The sequence below is a fragment of the Pogona vitticeps genome, chromosome 4 (genome assembly GCF_051106095.1).
Source record: "Pogona vitticeps strain Pit_001003342236 chromosome 4, PviZW2.1, whole genome shotgun sequence".
NCBI lineage: Eukaryota > Metazoa > Chordata > Lepidosauria > Squamata > Agamidae > Pogona > Pogona vitticeps.
Genome location: NC_135786.1, coordinates 80613034 through 80636378, shown reverse-complemented (window position 1 = coordinate 80636378; position 23345 = coordinate 80613034). Strand labels below are relative to the sequence as shown.

The window sequence follows — 23345 nt, the reverse complement described above, 5'->3', positions numbered from 1 at the left end:
TTACTGTAGTCTACCTATGCAATTAGTTGTTGAGATTACTTATGAGATTACTAGAGTGGCCACACATAGTCTGTTAACACAAGGGCAGCAGCTACCATATCAGCAAAAGCAAGGGGAAAACTACTTCAAACCACTGACGCCATTTCAGTGATTGAGAAGAATCTAACAAACTCTTCAAGCTGCCTACACAATTCAGAACAGGTTAGTCATCACCTCCCTGGGTAGTTGAACCACCTATCAATAGTATCTCCATCCTGCCTTGTTTATTTTCTCTCACTTCATCCGTATAGGCTCCTGAGACCAATGCAGCCCATTCCCAGTGTCCCCTGACTCTCCGGGCCTATTGCCTGGCGTGGTTGCCACTCTATCACTTACTGTCTCCAGTTGAGTCTACAGTGCTAATTAGATTTATTTTTGTATACTTTATTGATCTTTACTCAGAAAAAAATGCATTTATAACTGAACTTTGGATAGCTCATTTCATTGGCCTTTTATGAAATATAGGGGCCTAAATACTATTTACTGCTCATGAAAACACAATCCCTAGGGTCCAGTTTGCCCTGCAACATCTCTGTTCTTGGTAGTGATTTAAGGCAGAGTTTGCAGGGAGGGAATGGAAGTCAAACAGCAACATATTTTAACTTGCCCAGGGTAATGTGTCAGCCGGAGACCCAGTGAAATGCAATCAAATTCTGAACCATTCTTTGTCATCTATTCAGAGTCTGAGACAGACCCATTTTAAATTATTTTAAGACAGAGCTAAAGGAAAAAAAAAGACATCTGAGAAATGCCCTATCATGAGTAATGCTTCCCTTTCCTTAATGTTTGGATAACACAAATGGAACCATGGTTGAGTGACGCTATATATACAACTACTTTTTAAAAAATAGAAACTTGAAGGGTAAAAAGAGAGTTGATACATTTCAGCATATACTCTTGATGACTTCTAGAAAAAAAGGAATGAATGACTGGAAGTGGGGGTTGGAATGAACTTCTTGACCACAAGGATTCATATTATAAGGCACCAAACTCTTTACTGGCCTCTATGCATATATAGTACAGAACCTCAATGATGTATCATTGAGATTTAATCATAGATTTCTAACCAATAGCACACTCCGTTCACCAGCAGCTGTTTCAGTTTTAAATACCGCTTCAAGGCAAATGTACCAAAGTTTTCCTAGATCCGCAGGAATGTATTTCAAAGATCACTCAGTGAATAATAGTGAAGACCTGGGTTATAATTCTAATGCAATTGTTTAGTGTATTATGGCTGTTGTGTAAGCCGTATGTGCAGCTATTCTAGCTTTGTGTACTTGGACAAGTCAAGATGTGAAATTTTGGATGTTTAAGGTATTAAAAAATTACTGGGGGGGGGGTTTGAAGGTGTAGAAAAACCACTACTGGAAATTTACGTTGTATTTTAGAAAAGATGTTTGAACATCAGTTCACTAAAAGTCACTGCAAAACCATCAGCTCTCTAACCAATCTGAAAGCAAGGTCACTACACCACAACACACCTGCCAGTTGAACGTATTTACAAATGATAGCCATAAGCAAATGAGAGAATTGCAAGGGTATTGAAATGATTGTTTTCTACAGCAAGTAGAATGTTGCAATGTGTTTATATGACTGGTGTTTGCAGATCCTATGGTTTGCTGTACTAGACTCCTGTAGTTTCAACCTACTGAAATCTGTAGCCACGACTACTGTTAGTCAAAATAATAATGCTTATTGTCATGGTGGCACCTTGCCAGATTCTGATTTACAGGAACTGTATTATCAGGAGTTGTAAAAGCAATAGAAAAGTTCATTATGAATTTTCTGACTGTGTATTTAGGCCTCTGAAATGCAGAGGTCCTGGAAAAGCCAGTTGTTTAGAGTTTTAAGGGAAAGGTAAACAACTGAGAGAAATATAAACACAGGGAAGGAGTCACGCAACACTGAAACACAACACACCCCAATGCATCCCACACACCAAATACCAACACTGGTACCAACAAATAGTATCATGTAGCAGTAACGTCAGCAACAGATGAGGACAACATGGATTTTCTTCCATAGATTCAAACTGGCTTGGCTAGATGAGCAATTACAGTAATTTTCTCTGTGTCATTTATAACACGATTAAAGGCTAAGGAAGTCACTTTATTTAATATGTTTTCACTTTTAAGAACTTTGGTATTTTAGAAATGTATTCTCTGCTTTTTGATTGTGCCTTTTAAGACTATAAGCTCTTGCATTTTAAGCATATAATTAAAACATTCTTTTTGGTATTTTATTGTACTTTTTATGCTCCTGTTATTTTTGATTGAATTTTAATTTAAGTATTAGTCTACAATTTAGGTTTAGTTTTCATGTATTTTTTAACTATTTGCACCTACAGTTTTTCATGACTGTAAGATGTTTTGATTTTTTAACAACCATGAAGCATTTTTATGCTCATGAAACATAAAAGCAATACTGTATAGATCAAGTGTGCAGAATTCAACAAGCTGATGTTGCCTGAAATTATTGCAATCATGAAAAAACTTATACTTTCATATGATTGGAAATGATTCTTTGATTTATTTCTGGAATTATATATATAATTCTCGGGGTTGATTTCTTTCAGATTGGATTGGTTTGATTTTGCAGTCCAGCTCTCACTTCCATACATATATACCTATATAGATGAGAAGCATCAATTATTTGGTGTTAAGCCTTCTTTATGGTCCAGCTCTCACTTCTATATATAAGTGAGAGCTGGACCATAAAGAAGGCTGTCCACCAAAGTATTGATGCTTCTCATCTATATAGGCGTATATGTATGGAAGTGAGAGCTGGACCATAAAGAAGACTGACCGCCGAAGAATTGATGCTTTTGACTTGTGGTGCTGGAGGAGGCTCTTGAGAGTCCCCTGGACTGCAAGGAGAACAAACCTATATATTCTGAAGGAAATCAAATCCGAGTGCTCACTGGAAGGACAGATCCTGAAGCTGAGGCTTCAATACTTTGGCCATCTCATGAGAAGAGAAATCTCCCTGGAAAAGCCCCTGATGTTGGGAAAGAGTGAAGGCAAGAGGAGAAGGGGACATCAGAGGATGAGATGGTTGGACAGTGTCATTGAAGCCACCAACATGAATTTGACCAAACTCCGTGAGGCAATGGAAAACAGGAAGGCCTGGTGTGCTCCGGTCCATAGGGTCATGAAGAGTCGGACACGACTTAACAACTAAACAAGAACAAAAGTTATATAGGGCTCTTAGGAGGATGTTCAGGCACCAGACTTTCTGGCCTACCTGAGTTGCACACTTCATTGCATACTCAATTGCATACCCAGACACATGACAGATGGTTGGAAAATTGCCATTTCTGCAATTCCTGTTACACTTGTGACATTTCACAACAGAATATACCCACTGTTATATTTTAGAAAATTTTGTTCTCTTCCTTTCTGAGAATTTTGCTCGGCATTTTCTATGGGAAACTGGGAATCTCACTGTAGAATGATGGACATTAAACTGTTTGGAAATGGCCTTATAAATCTTCACAGATTGATAGACAACAATAGCTATGATCATTACTGAAGTGTTTCCTCCTTGGCATTTTATTAACACACATGCAAATGCTCCAGACCAGCTAACTGCTAAAACTTCGGTGTTTATAGAGGTAGGCATGCTTGCTGATGTTCAATTACTCCAGAGCATTTGTTTAGCAACACCTGTCTGCTAATCTATTCATTCCTCTGGAAGCAGCAAGGGTGTACTTAGTTTTTCACACATGGTGTCTCCATTTTGCCTTTATTTTTGTTAAATAAATCATGATATGCTGTAATATGTTATGTGTTGTTGTTCATCTGAAGTTGTGTTCACCTAATATTCAGACCTGTTAAGGACCAGATGATTTTTATTATGTCCTGATACATAAAATTATAGAATTCAAAGAAGTGTACTTTCTCTTTCACATGACTGTATTTCTCTTATCAATCCAAACTGGAGAGGAAAATACTATTTTGTTATCTCATCTTATGTATTCTTATGCTTTCATAATCAAATATCAGGATTGGAGAATGCTTCCCTATATTTTATAACACATAACACAACAAATGTCCTTTGAATAACACTTCTCATAAAGTAGTGAGAAATGTAACATGTTTCTTCTAAAAAACATGATACATTTGGTTTCCTTATGGAAAATCTAAGAACTGAATCAATGAAGTTGTTCAGGAAAAGGTGCTTAGCTAGGCACATTGCCAACACACACACACACACACATACATCTCATAGCAGTCTCTTCTTTGTCTCTTCTACTGTCAACTGTGAAGCAGTAAAATTGAAAGTATAGGCATTCCTTATGACAGTCCTTATAGTCAAATGTGCATGGACAATCCAAACATGGATAAAGTTGCAATGATTTATAGTTTCCTATTAATCTCTCCATGTGAATGTTTGTCACACAAGAATTATTTGCATTTGACAGGTATCTCATACAACATTATGTTGCTCCTGGGAAAACCAGTGGCCTTCCACCAATTGTGAAAATCGCAGCTGAGCCAAGAGGTATGTGTTATTATATCATTTCCCCCATAAGTGGAGGCTGTGCTTCTGATGGCAAGAAAGTTTTGAATTTGCTTTGGGTTTTAGTTTAAACATTAACGGTGCTTTTCTAGGCATCCAATGTATTTGGAGGATGAGATTCAGCACCTTGGTCAGCTGCTATAAAGTTTGCTATAAAATCTAGGATGTATTCACTACCCCGGGAACAACTGAGTGGCAAGCCTCTACTGGTCTCTCTTGGCTCTTACCTCTGAGCTCTGATTCCACTAAAACACTGTCTAAAGTAAAGTTTAGTAATGAAAAAAAAATGTTTAACAAGCGTCTTTGTTTAAGTGAAAGAAAAGTTGCTTACAAACAAAATAATCCACAATAAGTGATCCTGAGAACAGTGGCTGAAATCCATTTTGGCATTGATTAGTCTATGGAAATAGTGTGATTAATTCTCACTATTAAATATTTTGATCAAACTAGATTACAGAGTACGTTCACGTAGTAATCTTCTTCAGTTTAGTTTAGTGTGATATATTATATTTAAATTATAAAAGGAAAATACTGAAATATCTCAAAACTGTGCACAATTAGAGCAAATGAGAACCAGTCACACATGTATCTGAAATGCACCCTCCTTATTGGAACTTTCTTTAATTTTATGCCCAAGAAATATTAATATTAGTGAATATCAATATCATCATCATCATCATCTTAGAACTGCAGAGCTGGAAGGGACCCTATGGATCATCAAGTCCAGCCCCTGTCCAGAAGGCACAGTGGGGAATTGAGCTCCCAACCTTGGGCTCCATAGCCAGAGACCTAAACCACTGAGCTACCCAGCATGGTTTTATTTACTTTATGTATTTCTTTCTGTGTGTATCAAGCTACCAGGCAAAAGGAACAGTAAACCATATCTAGACAATCATGTCCAGGGTTTGCTATAATTTGGAAACAACTTGATACACACAAAAATGCTTTTGACCATGTCTAAATTGCATGTCTAGAAGTATGAATCTCATATATAAGACTGCCAGATTGGTACCAGTCCATTTCCGGAGGATTCAGGTAAAAGGGCTGAGAACTGGATAACCCGTGTCTCTGGGCCAAAACCTGGCAACTGATTTTGCCACTAGGAAAATAAATTAAGGAAAGTTAAAGTACGGACATAGGCAACTATTATTCTAAGTGAGTACAATGTAAGTGGAAGAGATATATATATATATATAACAGCCATGGTTTTTATGGAAAAGTGCTCTCAACTAGATGGATCCTGAGAAGCAAACACCTGGGATTGTGGCCAAAGGCTGAGAAAGTGCTTCCACACTTTTCTGGCTCTGCCACGACACTGCAGAGATCAAAGCAACTTAACAGGTTTATGCATCACCTTACTTTCTTGTATGTTCCAGGCGCATGGACTGTGAAGGGCACAGCGGATTATAACGTAAAGAAATATGAATGTAGACACAGCAATTCTCCTAAGGTATTTATCAAAAACATTGTCTGAGCCAAGTAGATTTAGAGGAGAGACAAGTATTTGAAAAGAAAGAAATGAACTGGTTGACAGCAAGACACAAGCTAAAGGAAGTGAAAAGAATATTGATAGCATGTACAAAACAGCCTAATGTTACTCATATTGTAGCCAAAGCTACAGAAAGAACAGTCAAGTGCAGGAACATATTTTTCCCCAGACAGATAAAATTTAAGTGCTCCCAAGCAGGACTTCCATAAATCCATGCCTACAAGATTTTCAGCTTCATACAAAGCAAGCCCAGGGAAAGATACATTTAATTATGAAAGTTTAATGCTCTCATGCAGTGTTGCCATGATTCTTTCCATTTTCAGTTAATCTGATTTCATCTCCCACATCTATTTTTCATCCATTTCTTAAAATGGGTTGAATATGACAAGCAGAATTATCACGAGATGCTTATACCCAGGAATCACTTGGACACGTTAATGAAACGGAAATACACGGAAGTTTTCTCTGAAACATTCAAAGTTGAAAAGAGATCAGAATTGGCAACGTATGACTCATAGGCTATCCATGGACTACTATGACTTTCCTCTGATGTCTTCATGCAGTAGCTCACTTCCACATGGAGGCATCAGAAGAAAGAGTGGAGGAAGCTTACCTGTCTATGACAAATTCCTCTTTAGTCATATTTTGGACCTAACAACCATACAGTTAAGGAAACAGAATGACTGATTCCTGCACCACATGGTATACTCTGGCTGAGTACCCTGCTGGTAGGCAGAAAAACAGAAACCAAACCGGGCTGCCCTAAGCAATACTTTGTTAGATTTCGCAGAGGCCATGGCTCCATTTTAGGCCTAGAAAGAGAACATCCTTTTCACCTTCTAAGCATATTCAGTCTGCTTGAGCCTGCTTTGACAACAGAACATTTGGAAACCTGCCTTGTTGATTCTTCAAAGGAAAAAAAATTGCTTGCAGATACTCTCCTGTCAGCCTGAGATCTTCCACTTATGCGACATCACCTCTTTTTCATTACATGTACGTTTGTGTATGTATGCACATACATTCATGCACACACATCTAGGGAGACAAGATTCCGTCCAAACCAACAGAGCAGGAGGAAATAAGAAAGCTCTCCAGCGCCATTGTTGCTTTAATGGCACTCAAAGCTTTGAAAAATGTGTGGGAGAAAAGTAGCCTTTTAAGCCTTGCATTCAAGAAATACAAGAGAGGAAAAAATTCACAGAATCCAGACAAGGTTAATAAAGAGTTCACCCGATTCTGTGCTAAATTGCTTGCTCTTAAGGCCATCCCCATCTCAAGACAGTGTGGCCAATAATACCTTTTCCCATTATTTCTATGAAAACAGTGGAGAGGGGGGAGGGATTAGAAAGAGAAAAAGAATTAGGAGACACATGTAATCAATCTTGTCCTTTACAAAATCCAGCAGTTCTTCAGGCCTGCCAGAGACTGAGCCTTTCAGGGCAACAGACAGGCAATGCCTATTAAATCTGTTTTTCTTCTCTAAAGGAATGGGGTCAGTGAGGGATCCTTCTAACCTTAATACACTGTAGATTTAATGAAAGGCGACGGCTATTTTAAGATTTTATTGGGGAATTTAAAAAAAAATATACACACACAAGAAAGAGGACTCAGAGATACTCATCCCCATTACCTTAGAGTTGCCACTGACTCTTTTATCTATTCGCCAAGCCAGTTCTTGAAAACTTTTGCAGATTGTTAGGTCCATAAATGAGGCTTAGTCACTAAGGAAGCTAGATCCTGAAACCCTCAATTTTTATGTTTTAAAATATGACTGATATGCTACAGTGTCTTTTTATTATTCTTTTTATTATGGCGCCTTTCTTATCCCATGTTCTCTGTCTAAATAATTTTCATCCCCTAGAAGTTGATACTGATAAACAGAATTTGTTAACTTTCCAAATCTTATACAGTGGTGCCTCGCATTATGACGTAATTCGTTCCAGCGAAATCGCTATAGAACTAAAACGTAATGCGAAAAGAAAAAAACCATTGAAACGCATTAAAACCCAAAGGGCTGTAAACTCACCGTCCAGCGAAGATCCTCCATAGGGTGGCCATTTTCACTGCCTATGCAGCAAGGAATCTGTCCTAGAAAACAGCGGGGGGGCATTTTGTTTACCCGGTGGCCATTTTGAAACCACCGATCAGCTGTTGGGAAATCGCCACTTTGCGAAGAATCGGTTCCCGAAGCAGGGAAACAATCATTGCAAAGTGAAATTCTCCCATAGAAAACATCATTTTGCGATCCCTTTTGCAAAAGCGATCGCAAAAAGTTCATCGTAATGCGGTTTCGCCATTAAACGGGGCAATCGTAAAGCGAGGCACCACTGTAAGAGTAAAAATTAAGCTGGAGTTGTTTCTTAACCTTGGTTGCAACTTGTAACTATGTAACACCTTTCTTCAACTTAAAAAACTGAGTTCATTTATTTGAGTCTGTGAGTAGCATTTGGTTAGCAAATTTCATCAGATGTGCCTATAAAGGCCAATACTTCTCTGGAGTGTTTACTGAGCTTTTATAATAAATGTCAATGATTACTGTTATTTCTTTTCAAAAGCAAAAAGGGAAAATTGTTGGACAATGTCAAACTCAATGCCAAGTCAAGATCTATGGGTCTGCTCAGACTATAAACATGGGCCCAGTCCAAAAATAGTGTTGACTGTTTCTGGAAGCTATACATAAAATAGAGACTGCTTTGGCCTCTGTGACCATATAATCGATTCCTTTCAGCACAAATGTTTCATTCCTGACCCATTTGATTGCCACTGCTTAAGGCTAATCTCCTCAGCTCAAATCTGCTAAATCCATGTCACCTGCTTCAACATGCTTACTTACGAAGGTGTTTTACTATTATTTTGTTACATTTAAAACAGTCACTCCTACCATAAGCTCCAGGGAGCATCTGTGGCTCTCTTCTTCTCTCTGTTGTCCTCACGACTACTATATGAGGTTAGGTCGAGCTAGGGTAGTGACTGAATCAGTTTCCTGGTCTGTTGGGACTAGAATAGAAGACAGCACAAGTCTCGCCAAACAATAAACCACTCTGGCTCTCATTCCCATTCTATATCCTCTTATCAATGACATCAGGCTTGAGACACATTTTTTTTGGAAAACATTTGCTTCTTGCCACCTCAAACCTGCTTATATCCCAGCTACCTCATTGTCTTTTCTCCCTCTCTTTTCTTAGACAACGAGTTCCCAATAGACTATTTGCTACACATTTCTCCAGTTATCAGAATACAGACTTAGTTCAGTTTTCAACTTAGGTGTACTCTGTTCCCCCACAACAAAGAACTACATGGGACAATGTATCTGAATTTATGTTTTATGGGGAAAATGTATAAAATATATGTTTGGAAATGAAATACAATCAAAAATAGAATGGAAATTACTGATGACTGAATTATGCATGTGACTGAGATAAAGCGCTTCTGGATGAGGCGTTTTATTGTGTGATCAGTCTGCCTCATTCACTGGATTTTACAGGAGCTCCAGCTGAAACTGTATTCCATTGCAACCACCCTATGGTTCCTCACCATCTACATCTATATTTGCCACAAAACAGATACATTTTAAAAATCTACTAGGGAGGATCAAATGAAATAACTACACAATGCCTTCTGTAGTGCTAGAAACGCTCCATCTGGACTGGCAATGGACAAATCCACCTATCCTTAGTCATAAATTGAACTGAAGGATCATGATCTTGTTTAATAAATTGAGTTATGGGCTTGTGAATTGGATAAATCTTAATTCTTATCCAAGTTCTTTTTATCTATTTCTTAGACAAAAAAATGACCTGGAGAAGTAAATTGTTGGACAATGAAAAATTATGATGCTGTTTCATATTTGTTTTTCCTCTATGGTTTTATTCTTCATGCAAGAGATATAGACTGTGATCCTATTACCCATGGGAAAGTGCCTTAGGAACTATAGGAATATTTTTGATCTGTCTCCACAAGGATGCAGCCCTTGAAAGAGAAGAACTAATCTCCCATATCCCTTCCAGCCCTCTGTGGAACCCTCTACAGCCTTCCTCTAGTCTAACCTATGGTGAGACATTCCAGGGTTTTCTAGGTATAGAATACTCAGAAGTTTTTTTTAAAATCATTGCCTTCTTCTGGGGCTGCCCTGATATTGTGAAGCTTGTCCAAAGCTGATGCTTCCCCTTGGAGGCACAGAGGAGAACTGAAATCTTGACCTTTAGCTCTGCAGCCAGATATCTAACTCATTCAACTATCCAGCCCAACACTGGTCAAAGAGAAAAAGGGACATGTTGGGGTACATTTCCATGGGTACACCAGGAGATCAGATCCACTATTTCCCCATCCTTTTGAGATGATTCCAGAATACATGGAGGGAGGACAAAAGGCGAGGTCAGACATTACTGGGAAGGAAACACATAATGGGGGGAAGCCTGGAGAAGGGCAAAATGGTATTCTTCCATCCCTCCTTTAGTGGGATTTATTGGTAGCTCTCTCTTCAGAACAACCCACCCCAGCTAGCAAGATTGTTCTACTGACCAATAGCTGACCAATAGCTGAGATCCTAAATATAATGAAGACAGAAACAGTAGGCTGGACATGGTTTGAAACTGGTAAGTTCTTTTTCCGTAGAGAGAATATACTGTAGTATTGGCTGAGATGGATGTCACAGAAGACTCCACAGTTGACTCTTTTCAGAAAAAGATACCTGTCCTGATGTAACATAAATCCACGTATCACTTTCTGAGATTGAATACAAAAAGAAATCATCATCAACAATGGCAACAACTACAGCCAATACTACAACAACATGGATGTCTCTGTTAATTGCCACAGACATTTTTCAATAGGCAGATTTCTCTGCCAGAAATTCTTAAACACAGATGTAGAAAATGGGAAAGGATTGAACTCGTACTTCTATGTTGATTTCTGTGCTTTTATTGATGGAACGTGACCACGGAAGATTGTCTTTGGACAAACGCTAGCTTTATGGGTTGGAAACGGAGATGAGCACCACCCCCTAGAGTTGGACAAATTGTCAAGGGGAACCTTTACCTTACCATGTAATCATTACACTTCATATCTGGATTCATCTGAATCTGTTCTCAATTATGGATATGAACTGAAAAGTTAACATTTTGAACTACCGTTCTCAGATTTCCCCAGCTGGTGGTCATGCTGGCTAGGGTATTGTTGGGATTGTAATCCAACACTGTAATATTTTCATGTTCTGGTGGAAAGATTAGTAACTAGTGCACAGGGAAATTAAAAGCCCATTTATACCTACTGGGAGGGGAAAATATGAAACCATTTCAGGGGAAGAACATTTTTCTGGTATTGCTCAGTTTGGTATCTGGCTGTGGGTTGGGAGTTCGATTCCTCATTCTGCTTCCCAGGAGAAGAGCCACCCTGCACAATCCCAGAGCACTCTCAGAAGAAGGGAATGGTGAATCACTTCTGAGTGTTCTATACTGTTTAGAAGGACAGTAAATACCAAATTGTTTAAAGCTGCCTTTAACAGCTGAATCTCCTGAATACAGTCAATGATATTTTTTTTCTAATGTTTTCATGAATTTTAGATTTTTATAGGGCTATTCTTATCGGTTATATTGCTGTTATATTTGAACTGCTTCTGTTACACAAACTGTTTTCATATGTTGACACTGGCGCTGGCTTATCAGTGAAATTAGAACTGCAGAGTAAATGGATTTGTCATGTGCTGACTGTCCCTCCTACTTGCTTTTGGTAGGCAGGAAGTGAATGCCCAATCAGAGATGTGTAGGGATGCCTCAAGAGGAGGAGGCAAGCCTGACGAGACCATTTCTTATCCAGCCACCATTAAAAAAATTAGAGATAGAATAGGAAAACTCAGAACCCAGAAAGGGAGAAACTTGAATGTTGGGGGTGGGGTGGGACTGGAGATGCTGAGCAGTCAGAGAGGCCAAATTGTGTTCGGTCCCATTGGACAGCAATGTTATCTCCGTGCAAAGAGAAAGGGGTGTAGTTATGTCCTGCTCTGTCAAGTGGGACCTGGCTGTTGTCTGTTCTTACTATGAAGTGCTCGCCCATGAGCAGGAGGGAGAAGTGGTGTAAGGTAAGAGGAATTGCCTAACCTAAGAATGCTGTCTAAGGCCTGTGACGGGGACCATGTCTTCTGCCCTGTGTGATCCAGGTCGATTGCCCCTCCACCAAGCCTGTGAAGCTGCATCTGAAGTGACCCATATTTCCTCTCAGATTACAAAAGGAAAACCTTTGTTGAGGAAAAAGCCTTGTCCACAATGCTGTAAGTGGCTCTAGCCCTCAACATTAGTGAAAGTAAGTGGGGAACCTTATTTTTTTAGGACAAGATGTATAAAAATATTCCCAAAGAGCCATCTAATGTAAAAATATTGAAATATTAATTTACATATGAACAAGAAGTCACAAACCTTACCCTTTTTTCTTATAATACAAGGAAGATAATATGGGTGCCCTGTTGTTTGTGGTTTCTGTTGTGCTACTTGCTAACTTCTTAACGTAGACCTCAACAACATCCATATGACAAACAAGAAAACACAGACACTGTAACAAAGGCCAGAGTCAGATACAGGAGCTAATGATTTAATGATCACTCCTAATTAAAGATGGGAGGAAGGATATATATTTGAAGATAATGAAATATATCACTGTGGCTGTGGGAGAGTAACTGGGCATCTAATCTTCCAGTTCTATGATCAGATTTTGGCTCCATCTGTCATCCTTAATGGTTTTCAGGGACATCCTCAGAAACAGCAGAAGCTTCTGTTACAGCATCATGATAAGAAACCAGATGGCAGGTTTCTGTATAATCATTGGCAACTGGACAGCCCAACACAGCAGCTTTGAAGGATTGTGTCTCTGATGGAGACTACAATTAAATCAGAATGAATCCACAACATTTGTAGGGTGAAAAGTTCAAGAACCTTTTCAGACACAGGGGAATTAGAATAGTGCCCCCTATTGACAATGGTCATAAGAGTACTAATGTATTTTGTTGCCAGGAAAGCATTCATTAAACTTCTGCATATCAAACTAAAGGTAACGCAAGTCCACAATTTACATAAATGAATTGTTCTTGGCAGATAGGAGATCCCTGAAACCTGACAAATACTAGTCTCATGTTCGAAATGGAGGTAAAAAGCACGTGGCAACTCCCAACCCGTAAGATAACAGGAAAGGTATCAGAATAGATCACTCTTTTCTATTTCTATTATAATTCAGCTACAAATTCTCTATAAAGAGAACACTGCCCTTTAATAGCACGAACCAAAGAAATTAGTGACAATTCCCTGAGGAGCCAGAAGTCCTACTATGCCTTGTGGAAGCATTAGGCTGTTTAGCTTTAGGCAAGCTACTATCTCATGATGCTTTACAGGTTCAGATGGAGCTTAAAAAGTTCCAGTCGTGGGGGTTACCTAACTATTAATGTCTATTGCTGCAGACCTTGTCAGCTTATTAGATTTTTTGACTAAAGCTTCCAGAATTCCAGCTGGCCTAGTTCCCAACATAGTGCTCTACAGAGGTTTGCATTAAGACTCCCATAGTTCCCCCAAACTGCCTCAGGCCTGTTCTAACTGGAGCCTCAAACATGAAAGAGGCATCAGGTTTCTTATCTGTGCCATAGAGCCTTATGCAATACTACCAGCACTAGGCAACATATGGAAGATCAGATGCCCAGTTACACCGATGGATCCCTTGAAAAGATTTGTTCCCCAGTTTCTCATTAAAGCTGCAGCCCTATTGCCTCCCATGAACGGGACTGATGTTTGCGAAGGTACGCTACAACACCCATGTGGCTTAGCAACCTTGGGAATGGCACCTCCACACCAGGTAACAATAACTTGACCACTTTGTGATGTCACTTTTTGCCAACTTTATAAAGTCTCGAGCAGAGACTTTAGGTAGAGTCATCATGTCCTCAACAGAGGAAAGCAACTTGGCAACATCTCCTGAAAACCAACAAGTGGAAAAGACAGAAGACCTTTCCTCCAACAAAACAACTGGGGTGAGGAAGTCAAATCTATTTCACTGGATTGATCAGGATGCTTCCGACCTAGAGGTGGATGAGGAAAGTTTTCTTCCAGGTACTCCTTTTAAAAATTTGCTTGTAAGTTTCCCAAAATATCCTATTGGGCATCCTAAAATATACCTTTGTTTTTTGGATCCTAAAGGGCTACTTTAACAGCCTGATTTCATTGCAGAAGTACCAAAAACTTCTGCAATGGAGTGGTAACTTCTGAAAATCAAAAAGTGCAAAAAGCAGAAGAGCTTTCCTCCAACAAAACATCAGGTGAAGTATTCTAACAGTTTGGGGACAGAAATAGGTGGTGGGGAAGGATCACCACTGACCACAAGTTACAACGACTCTGAAGAAGATATGAAATTGGAGGCATGACACTATAATCAGAAATGGAAGATGAAAGGCAATTTCATCCAGCACTTTGTCAGTGGCTTGTGCTTAGGAAAGGAAAACGACTTCAAACCCTAGAGTGCTCTTAACCGACCAGATAGGCGGGATATTAAATAAATAAATAAATAAATAAATAAATAAATAAATAAATAAATAAATAAATAAATAAATAAATAAATAAACCCGCACTGAGGCGCCGCCATTGTCCTCCATGCTGTGAAGGAACAGGCCGGGTAGGAGGGACCCGTTAGCCTTGGAAGGCAGCCCATCTAGGAGAGGAAAACTTCGACTTCAAACCTCCACTGCCTTGTGGCTATATCCACTCATGGAAAAGGCTTCAGGAGTTAATCTCGAGGCAAAATCCGGAACCGGAGTCCCGGAGGCAGTTCTTGTTGTTCTGGCAACTCCTGTCACGTCGCTGAAACCAGTTGTATTGGCTCTTCCCTTTCCATTGGACTATTTCAGTGATGTGGAGAGGGGGGATTTGCTGCTTGGGTAACAGCCTATCCTCCATATTATTTTACCCAGGCTTCATGCCCTGGAGAGGACACTCCAGCTTCACGTACAGCGTCAAAACACTAGACACTGTTCCAAGTCCTCCATACAGAGCACGTTACCATAGTCTCTCAAGACTGAAGGATGCCTATGAATGAATGAATATTGCTGTATTGTTTTGAACCATATTTTTTGTTTATTGTGGTGTACTGAGAGCTTAAATTTTTACCTTGTGTAAACTTCCCATAATACCTAGTATGGTGTATTAGACAGACTGACAGACTAGGACTCAGGATGCCTGAGTTCAAATTGCCGCTCAGCTATAGAGACTCACTGGGGTTGTGGAAGTGGTAAAAACATAACTTAATATCTCATTCAACTTGAAAGCGCTATTAAGGTTGCTAAACTTGCTATAACTGCAAAAACAAACCACCCAAAGCAGTGCTTGTACTAATGGGATAGTATATAAATAGAATACACACACACACACACACACACACACACACACACACACACACACACACACACACACACACACACACACACACACCCCTCATGTACATACATAACCCTGGAAAGGTTCATAATAAGTCAGAATTGTTTTGATCACACACAATTATCTTTAATTAACACTGCTGTGAGAGAGACTAACTTCCCTTGATACTGTAATGTGTTTTAGATCCTTAGAGGATTTTCATCAAGGGACTGAAGAATACTGAAGGATAGACATCACTTAGACCAGGTCTACATGTCTCTTTGAAATCTTCGTCAGTCCACAGTCACTCTGTTGCTTCACTCTGCACTCAAATGATGACTGCTTCAGGGTCCACCCCCCCCCCCCAGCAATGTTGGGCTTCTAATACATACCAGCTCTGGAACAAAGGGAAGAGCATGTGTTCAGTGCAGTGCATTAATATGTATATCCACCCATCGTCTTATTGTAATACCCATTGTTTTCTCCCAGTGTCTCCCTCCAAAATTAATGTCTGAGGTGAGAACCAATTAACAGGGTATATAAAATCTTGATTTATAATCTACTGAATTATAAGGTCCTTCCGGACAAGAGAAATGGACCTGGAAAATACTAGTGTTGCATTTTGTTTTCTTATTTTCTTAAGATAGGAGCTTTTCCAGGTAGCAAAACATGCAGGAATAGTCATCACATAAAAATGGGATGGCGGCCTTATAGCTTGTATGGGCAGCACCACACAGCATTTTATATAGCAATAAACACTTAACATAATTCTCATTTTCATTGCTTGTCAGGCGCAGGAATATGAGTCCTCAATTGTTCAGAAATGTTATTCAAAAGCTTAATGACAGGCTTTCCACCTCATTTGATTAATGAACTGCAATTAGGACAAAAGGCAGTATTTGCGAATGCAGATTTGGGTCTCCTGACACTGATCCTGCTCCAGCTGTACCAGCCATTAGTCAAGTCGGAAGTAGAGAGTCACATTTTCAGAACACTTCCACTCATATGCCTGTAAGCATTGCATGCAAATGTATCTGCATGTATACTGTATGTTCAGGTCCTTATATCAAACAACTGAGTCATACATATATGAATATGCAATTTCATTATTCTTTGCAAAAGCTTTCCCTTTAAGTGCGGAGGTTACTCCACAAGCCTTCAATGGAACCCTGTTCAGTTCTAGATTATTTTTTTTACCCCTAAGCTGCATGTGTTTGCCTTTTGAAGACTATAGCTGAAATGCTTTTGCTTAGCATAACAAGTAGTCCTGTTTAAATCAATGGAATTCATAGAGAAGTTGACTCACCAAACCGCCACTGATTCTATGGGCCAACTCTAGTTGTAACTTACTATGCTAAGTAACAGGATTTCAGCCTATGTGTAAAAAATGAAGGCAACAAGCAGGAAACAAATATGTCACATGGCCAACATACCTACAACACAAACAGTAGGTATCAGTAGCTTAACTTCTTAATGGGGTATTGAGCCTCACGGTATAATGGTTAAACTGCAGTAGTGGATCCAAAACTCTGTTCACATATTGGGTTCATCCCCAGGAAGACAGCTTGAGGTTGACTCAGCCATCCATCTATTCCTGGTAAATTGTACCCAGCTTGCTACAATGTGCTACCTGCATAATTAAACTGTACACTGCCCAGAGAGTGCTTTAAACACCATGGAGTGGTATATAGGTAAAAGGTAAAGATTCTCCTTGACATTTAGTCCAGTCGTGTCTGACTCTAGGGGGCGGTGCTCATCCCCGTTTCCAAGCGGTAGAGCCAGTGTTTTGTCCGAAGACAGTTTCCATGGTCACGTGGCCAGTATAACCAGACACAGAATGCCGTTACCTTCCCACTGTGGTGGTACTTACTTATCTACTTGCATTCACATACTTTCGAACTGCTAAGTTGGCAGGAGCTGGTACAATCGATGAGAGCAAACTCTGTTGCATGGATTTGAACTTACGACTGCTGGTCTTCTGACCTTGCAGCACAGAGGCTTCTGCAGTTTCCACGCCCCTTATGGAGTGGTATATAAGCAGTACATTTTATAGTGAAGTAAGTGAAAGGCACCAAGCCAAGGGCTGCAAATATATTTTTTAAACATTTGTCATTCATTCTGGTACCCCAGATACAGTTTGGAGGTGTCTATGGCATCTCTTTTATTCTCCCTCTCTGTCTCTCAGTTTTGTATCTCTCTGGACTAGGTAAAGAACACCCACATTGCTTCTTTCCTCTCTTCCTGTTTTCCCTGTTGCTGTCCTCTGCAATGGCGAGACGACATAGCTCTATAATTGCTTATAAAATGTTTTGTAAATAGGGTCCAACAATTCTAGGAATGGTGCTTCAGTTTTACAAAGGGGTCCCACAGGCTTTTATCTATATTGTTTAGATTCATCTATTTATTTCCCCTGCCAATACTTCGCTTGGTATACAACTATCAAGAAAAAAAAATTAAACTGGGTCTGTGTCTCTGGGTTTCTGACATATAGGGAAATAACAAGCCCTATCGACTCTATATTCCTACTCTAACTGCAGTTAACCATTGAGTTCCTTCCAGCCCCACGTCTCTCAGCACGATATGATGCAGGAAGTTCTTGGAAGCCTTACTGAAATCTCTAGGATTGGCTTCAACAGAATGGGTTGGGTATAGTTTTGTTTTGGGATAATATCAAGAAAAATACTTCCACCCTCATTGGCTTATGTTATACATATATTTAAACAGATTTAAATTACAAACAGAATGTAAATCCCAGACAGACTCCATATGTTACATGAAATGCTTAATAATGATCACCTCAGTATTCTATATCCAGATACCTTCTGTGGCTCTAGGATACTGAAAAGTGAACGTCTACTGCTGCCATTATTATATATTATATAAACTAGAAATGAAGGGCACTTCTGTGTCATCCCAAAGCTTGGAGAGATAAATCTGGTTTTCTGGCCCAACAAAATAACTACTGGCATTAGAATCTTTCTTACAGTTATTGTAAAGCTTTGAGCACGCAATAGATTAATAGCCTCAGACAATAGCAAAGAAGGAACATAGATAAAGTTTTCCACTGCAGTTTTGTTTAAAGCAAGAGACGAAGTTAGCAGTTACATATTCACTGGGCTGGATTTAAACAAATGTATGGCAAATTAATATAATATTTTGGTAGGTCCGTGTAACCATAACAGAAAGCACAGCAAAGAAGCGTGGTTCTCCACCCCACAGCAAGGTGGTCATACTTCCAGAAACTGTCTGAGTGATTCTGAAAACTGTAGTCCGAAGAAGTTAACTTTCCAAGTTTTAATTTAAAGCACCACAGGGACTATAGCCCACACACAGCATTTTCATTGAGTTCTCACACAATTCCCAAATCACTGCAGCATTAGCTGTGTGAGAAATATGTGTGTGCAGAGAAGTGCCTTCAGCATCACAGTGAATGGGATGGTCCTTGCAAATGCAGGAGATAATTTAATAATATAATAAAAACCTTTAAAATGCATTGCTCGAAGGGACCCTATGGATCATCAAGTCCAGCCCCTGTCAAGGAGGCACAGTGAGGAATTGAACTACCACCCCCCCGACTCCGTAGCCAGAGACCTAAGCCACTGAGTGTGAATAGCACTTGGCTGAAAAGAGGAAATTTTCTGTTTGCGTCAAAACTGCACTCATTGTGGCTAGGAACTGATGCATAAAGTTGAAACTCTGCCCACAGTCATGCCATTCTGCTGATGCCTGTCAAGCTGACAGAAACAAGTTTTTGAAGCCTGCCTTCCTTACCTCTCCTTTCAGAGAGTTGAGGGATCTCCTGAATAGAGTGACACAGAAAACTCTGGGGGGAATGGTTTCTCTGGAAATTGGGTAGCGGGTATCCTTTATGAGTTGTCTCCTATCTGATTTTTTAGAGATTTGTTCTTTTCCTCAGCCTCCACAACCATGATTCACCCCATTTAGAAGTGCCCCAATTTAGGAGATGCTGTTCAAGAGGCCATTGGGACTATCAGATAAAGGGGGAAGTAAGCATTGGAAATTACCCAAAACTTTACCCTTTGCCTTAGGTTCATTCAATTACTTCAACTGAGCTAAACTGAATTATTAGTTCCAACCAATAGACACTTTTGAATAAGGAGACTTACTTAACCAGTAAGTCCCTCTGATTCAGAGGGTCTGTTGTAATTGGGACTAACCATTGGATTTAGCCCATAGATTCACTGAAAGAGAACCACATAGAAAACAAAGACTGCTGGCTTGTAGCTCACTTCTTTGTGCGCACCTGAAGATGTGAGTTGTCATCTATGAAAGCTCATGCCAAATAAAACTTGAAATAAAAAAGTTTATGTATTTTTTATGAAGAAAAGTTTTCAGGATGGCCATCATCAGAACGTGAGCAACAAAAATGTACAAAAGTTTCCCTGAAGCAATAGCTTTGGATTTTATTAGACACACCAGGTCCAGTAAATGTCTGTAATGCAAAGCAAATAACCCAAGCAGGTTGGAGGATCTTCTAATGATGATCACCTGCACTCCCACTACGTTAATCAATCAGGATGAATTAATTACTTCCAAAATTATCTGAAGCATGACAGACAGTTGATGTCTTTCAAATTAGGTATTAATTATTACAATGAAACTCACAAAGATTGTAAGAGCCATCAAGAGATGGTCTAGGGAAAACAACCTCCACTCAGCCAGGCGGCTGCATCTCCCCCATTTCAAATTTGTTAGAACTTGCATGATCACCACAGGGAAATATCACCTGCTTAACTGTAAACATAAAGGCTTTCCTTCCATACCTCTCCAAAAAACTCTGAGGGGGTTGGCCAGACCTAAGGGTATTTAAAACAACCACTGTCTTCCCACGATCAGCTGGAGTCTGCTGTTGTGTGAAATACATCTAGGAACTCTTAGGTAAAGTAAGATGGCTGCCTCAGTCAGAAGATTTAGGTTAGTATGAAAAAGTAGCAAAGTATTTGTTATCATTCTACTTTTACTACCAGATTTAGGAAGAGATGTTTGTGAGACTTTCTGTCCTGCGTGCCAAAATGACTGGGCTAGTTTGTGGTCTTGTGCACCCTGACTTAGTGCCTCAGGTTCTGTCTCAGGGAGAGAAGTGTCTTCAGATGGCTGAGGCTATCAAGTGCTAGGACCTAAATCTTCCTTTTCTTTCAGCACCTATACTTTTCACCTTCCTAAAGATCAACAGTAGCTACCAAAACTGACCTTGGTCTAGTCTTATGTTTTGCCTGTCTCTATTCCCATTTTTTTCTCTTGCTAATTATAGGCACTGAGGTACTAGGTAATCAGATATAGTTATCTAAAGAATGCCTTTTGTCCCTGTATTTATTGCATAATCTCCTCACCTAATTTATTTGCAATTTTTCTCAACAAGAGATCCTGACAAGGAGACAATGTACACTGTTAACATTCAAAATAATGTCTTCATCTTAGAAGTTCCCAGTTGTGCTTCAAATCCGTATCTTCAGTAGTGATGTACATTCACCATTTCAGCAAATTGAAGCCACATCAATGACCATTATGTACAAGTAATTTTTTCCATTGCTGTGTTTCTCTCTCTCTCTCTTTTTTGAATAACTTTAAGCTACTTGGGCTGAAAAGTTACTTTTTTGTACAACAGCTCCCAGCATATCCCATGCTGGGATATACCATGTGGCTGGTGAATTCTGGGAGCTGTAGTACAAAAAGGAAACTTTTCCATTTCCAGAGAAATCCTGGCTTGTGGGAATAGGTTGTGATCCTTATTCCTCTGAATACCTCCAGAATATACAATTGTATTCAAGCCTCAATACTGATTATCAGACAGATACTTTGGACAGGCAATACAGAAATACTTCTATATTGAATACTTGTGAAAGTATCTCAGTCTTTAGTTGATAGCTCTCATTTTAGGAGTCCATTATTGTGGACCTGGTGATACTCTTCATGCACACATGTATGCACACACACACACACGTGTGTACACATGCACACACAGAGCAATGTAATTGTGGGACTAATTTACCTGTTTAAGTCACGATGTATAATCGGCTGGGTAAGATTGTGAAGATATTCCATACCTTTGGCAACATCTACTGCAATGATTAGTTTTGACTGCAAGTCCAGATTCCTATAATGAAAAGAAAACATGTCAAATTAGAGTGGTGTCAGATGAGTTTGCCAAACTTTCTGATTATTAACAAGTTAGAGGTTGTGTCATCTACAGATCAAGTTGTCTCAGAGGAGTTTAAAATAAGAAACGATCTCAATGTGTAATCACTTGGAAATAGTTTTATTCTGAATTAGAATTTGAATAGTCATTAATTTGCCTGTTATTTGCAATTTTCATATGTTCCAATGTTGACTAGAAGGTCTTTGGCTGGAATAAAGGGGTAGTGGAGCAGAACGGAGCACACCCCTTAATGAACATATACACATATTTCTGTCCGCTCAGGCGTTTCTTTTTGCCATCACTCTATACGTGTGCCTTGCCAATCACATTGTAAAGGGAGGCTCTGCTGAGCCAGGCATGAGGCAGCACATTTGCCATTCATAACTGGAACTCAGAAAAGTCATTCTTCTAGGGGAGAATTCTGAGACGTATGTACGTATGTATGTACATACATACATACACATTACACTGATATTTAACTGATACTTCGTGCAAACAGTGCAAACAGCAAATGCCTGTGCTTAGCCAAGACACTTCCATGGTGTATACATACAGTATACTATAGGAAAGAGCCAATTTTCAAATATATAAATTAAATTAGTGTGACAATTTTATGGATTTGTTTCAATGTGTTAGTAGATTACAGTCTTCCTCAGATATATAGAGCAGAACATGTAAGGCACAGTTTTATATAAAAAGTGCACAGGGTTTGGGAGAGGTGGGGACCAAATGGAGAGGGGAGGCAAATATTGACCATGAAAGTTCAAAGTGACAATAGGTCAGGTAATGAACTTTCAAAGTGCTGATCACATATTATATAAATAATACTACATAGCTATACATCTGTAGCCTAAATATTGTACTCCATGAATCAAAGGGCATGGGTTGTAATCCATGAAAATTCACACTGAAATAAATCTCATAGTCTTAAAGGTAAGGGGCAAGGTGATTGTAATGCACAGAAAAGAATTTCAGGGACAAAATGAAAGAATTAATGAGCTGTGGGAATTACAGCTCAAAAAAGCAACTGTTCCAAACTCAATCTATTTTACGTCATAAATCCTTATGCCTGACTACTGACTCCTATTACTACCCCATGCGACAATAATTCTGTTGCTTTTTCCAGTCAGATCAGAAATAGAACTCTCCAACTTGTATTCCACCTATGGGAATATAGAGACGATAAGCATAGCATGGGAACTACGTATATACTTTTCTCCAGCTTGAACTCAATTTTTTTTGCAAGCTGATTAAATCAGCAGGGTACAGCAGTGGCAAAATACAATAAGTGTGCACTATCTAATCAATTCTATTCCCCCCCTAGGTATAGAGTACTCTGAAGAAGTTTACCCTTTCCTTCCTCTGAGGGCTGTCTGGGGCTGTGCAGCTTGCCCAAGGCTACACAGGCTGGCTCTTACTCCAGGAGGCACAGTGGGAAATCAAACCCCCCACCTTTGTAGGCAGATATCTAGATACCTACGTAACTCAATGAACTAGCAAGCAAGCAAAATATAGCTGGCAGAAGGCAATGCCAGCCAATTGTAATCAATGACAACCTCTGCATCTTACATCTTCAGACTCTTCTACATGCAATCAACTAACAGGGCAGATAGACTTTTGAAACCAGTGTTGCAAGGATGAAGCCCAGATTTGGGGCATTTCTTTAACTAGCTGTCCTTCATGGTAATCTGGGTGCCAGTACAGTTTTGAAACCCTCAAGAAGAACATTCACAAAGGTTAAGTATTGTACTTAGGGATA

At 39.5% G+C, this 23345-nt stretch overlaps 1 protein-coding gene across 1 annotated transcript in view; it reads right to left on the bottom strand.

Annotated features, from left to right (window-relative positions):
• The window catches only part of TNNI3K (TNNI3 interacting kinase), a 224219-nt gene that overhangs the window by 124216 nt on the left and 76658 nt on the right, over window positions 1-23345 (bottom strand). Inside the window, exon 17 of the mRNA XM_020794679.3 lies at window positions 21440-21544. Coding sequence (XP_020650338.1) covers window positions 21440-21544 — 105 coding nt within the window. The remainder of the gene's footprint in view (window positions 1-21439; window positions 21545-23345) is intronic.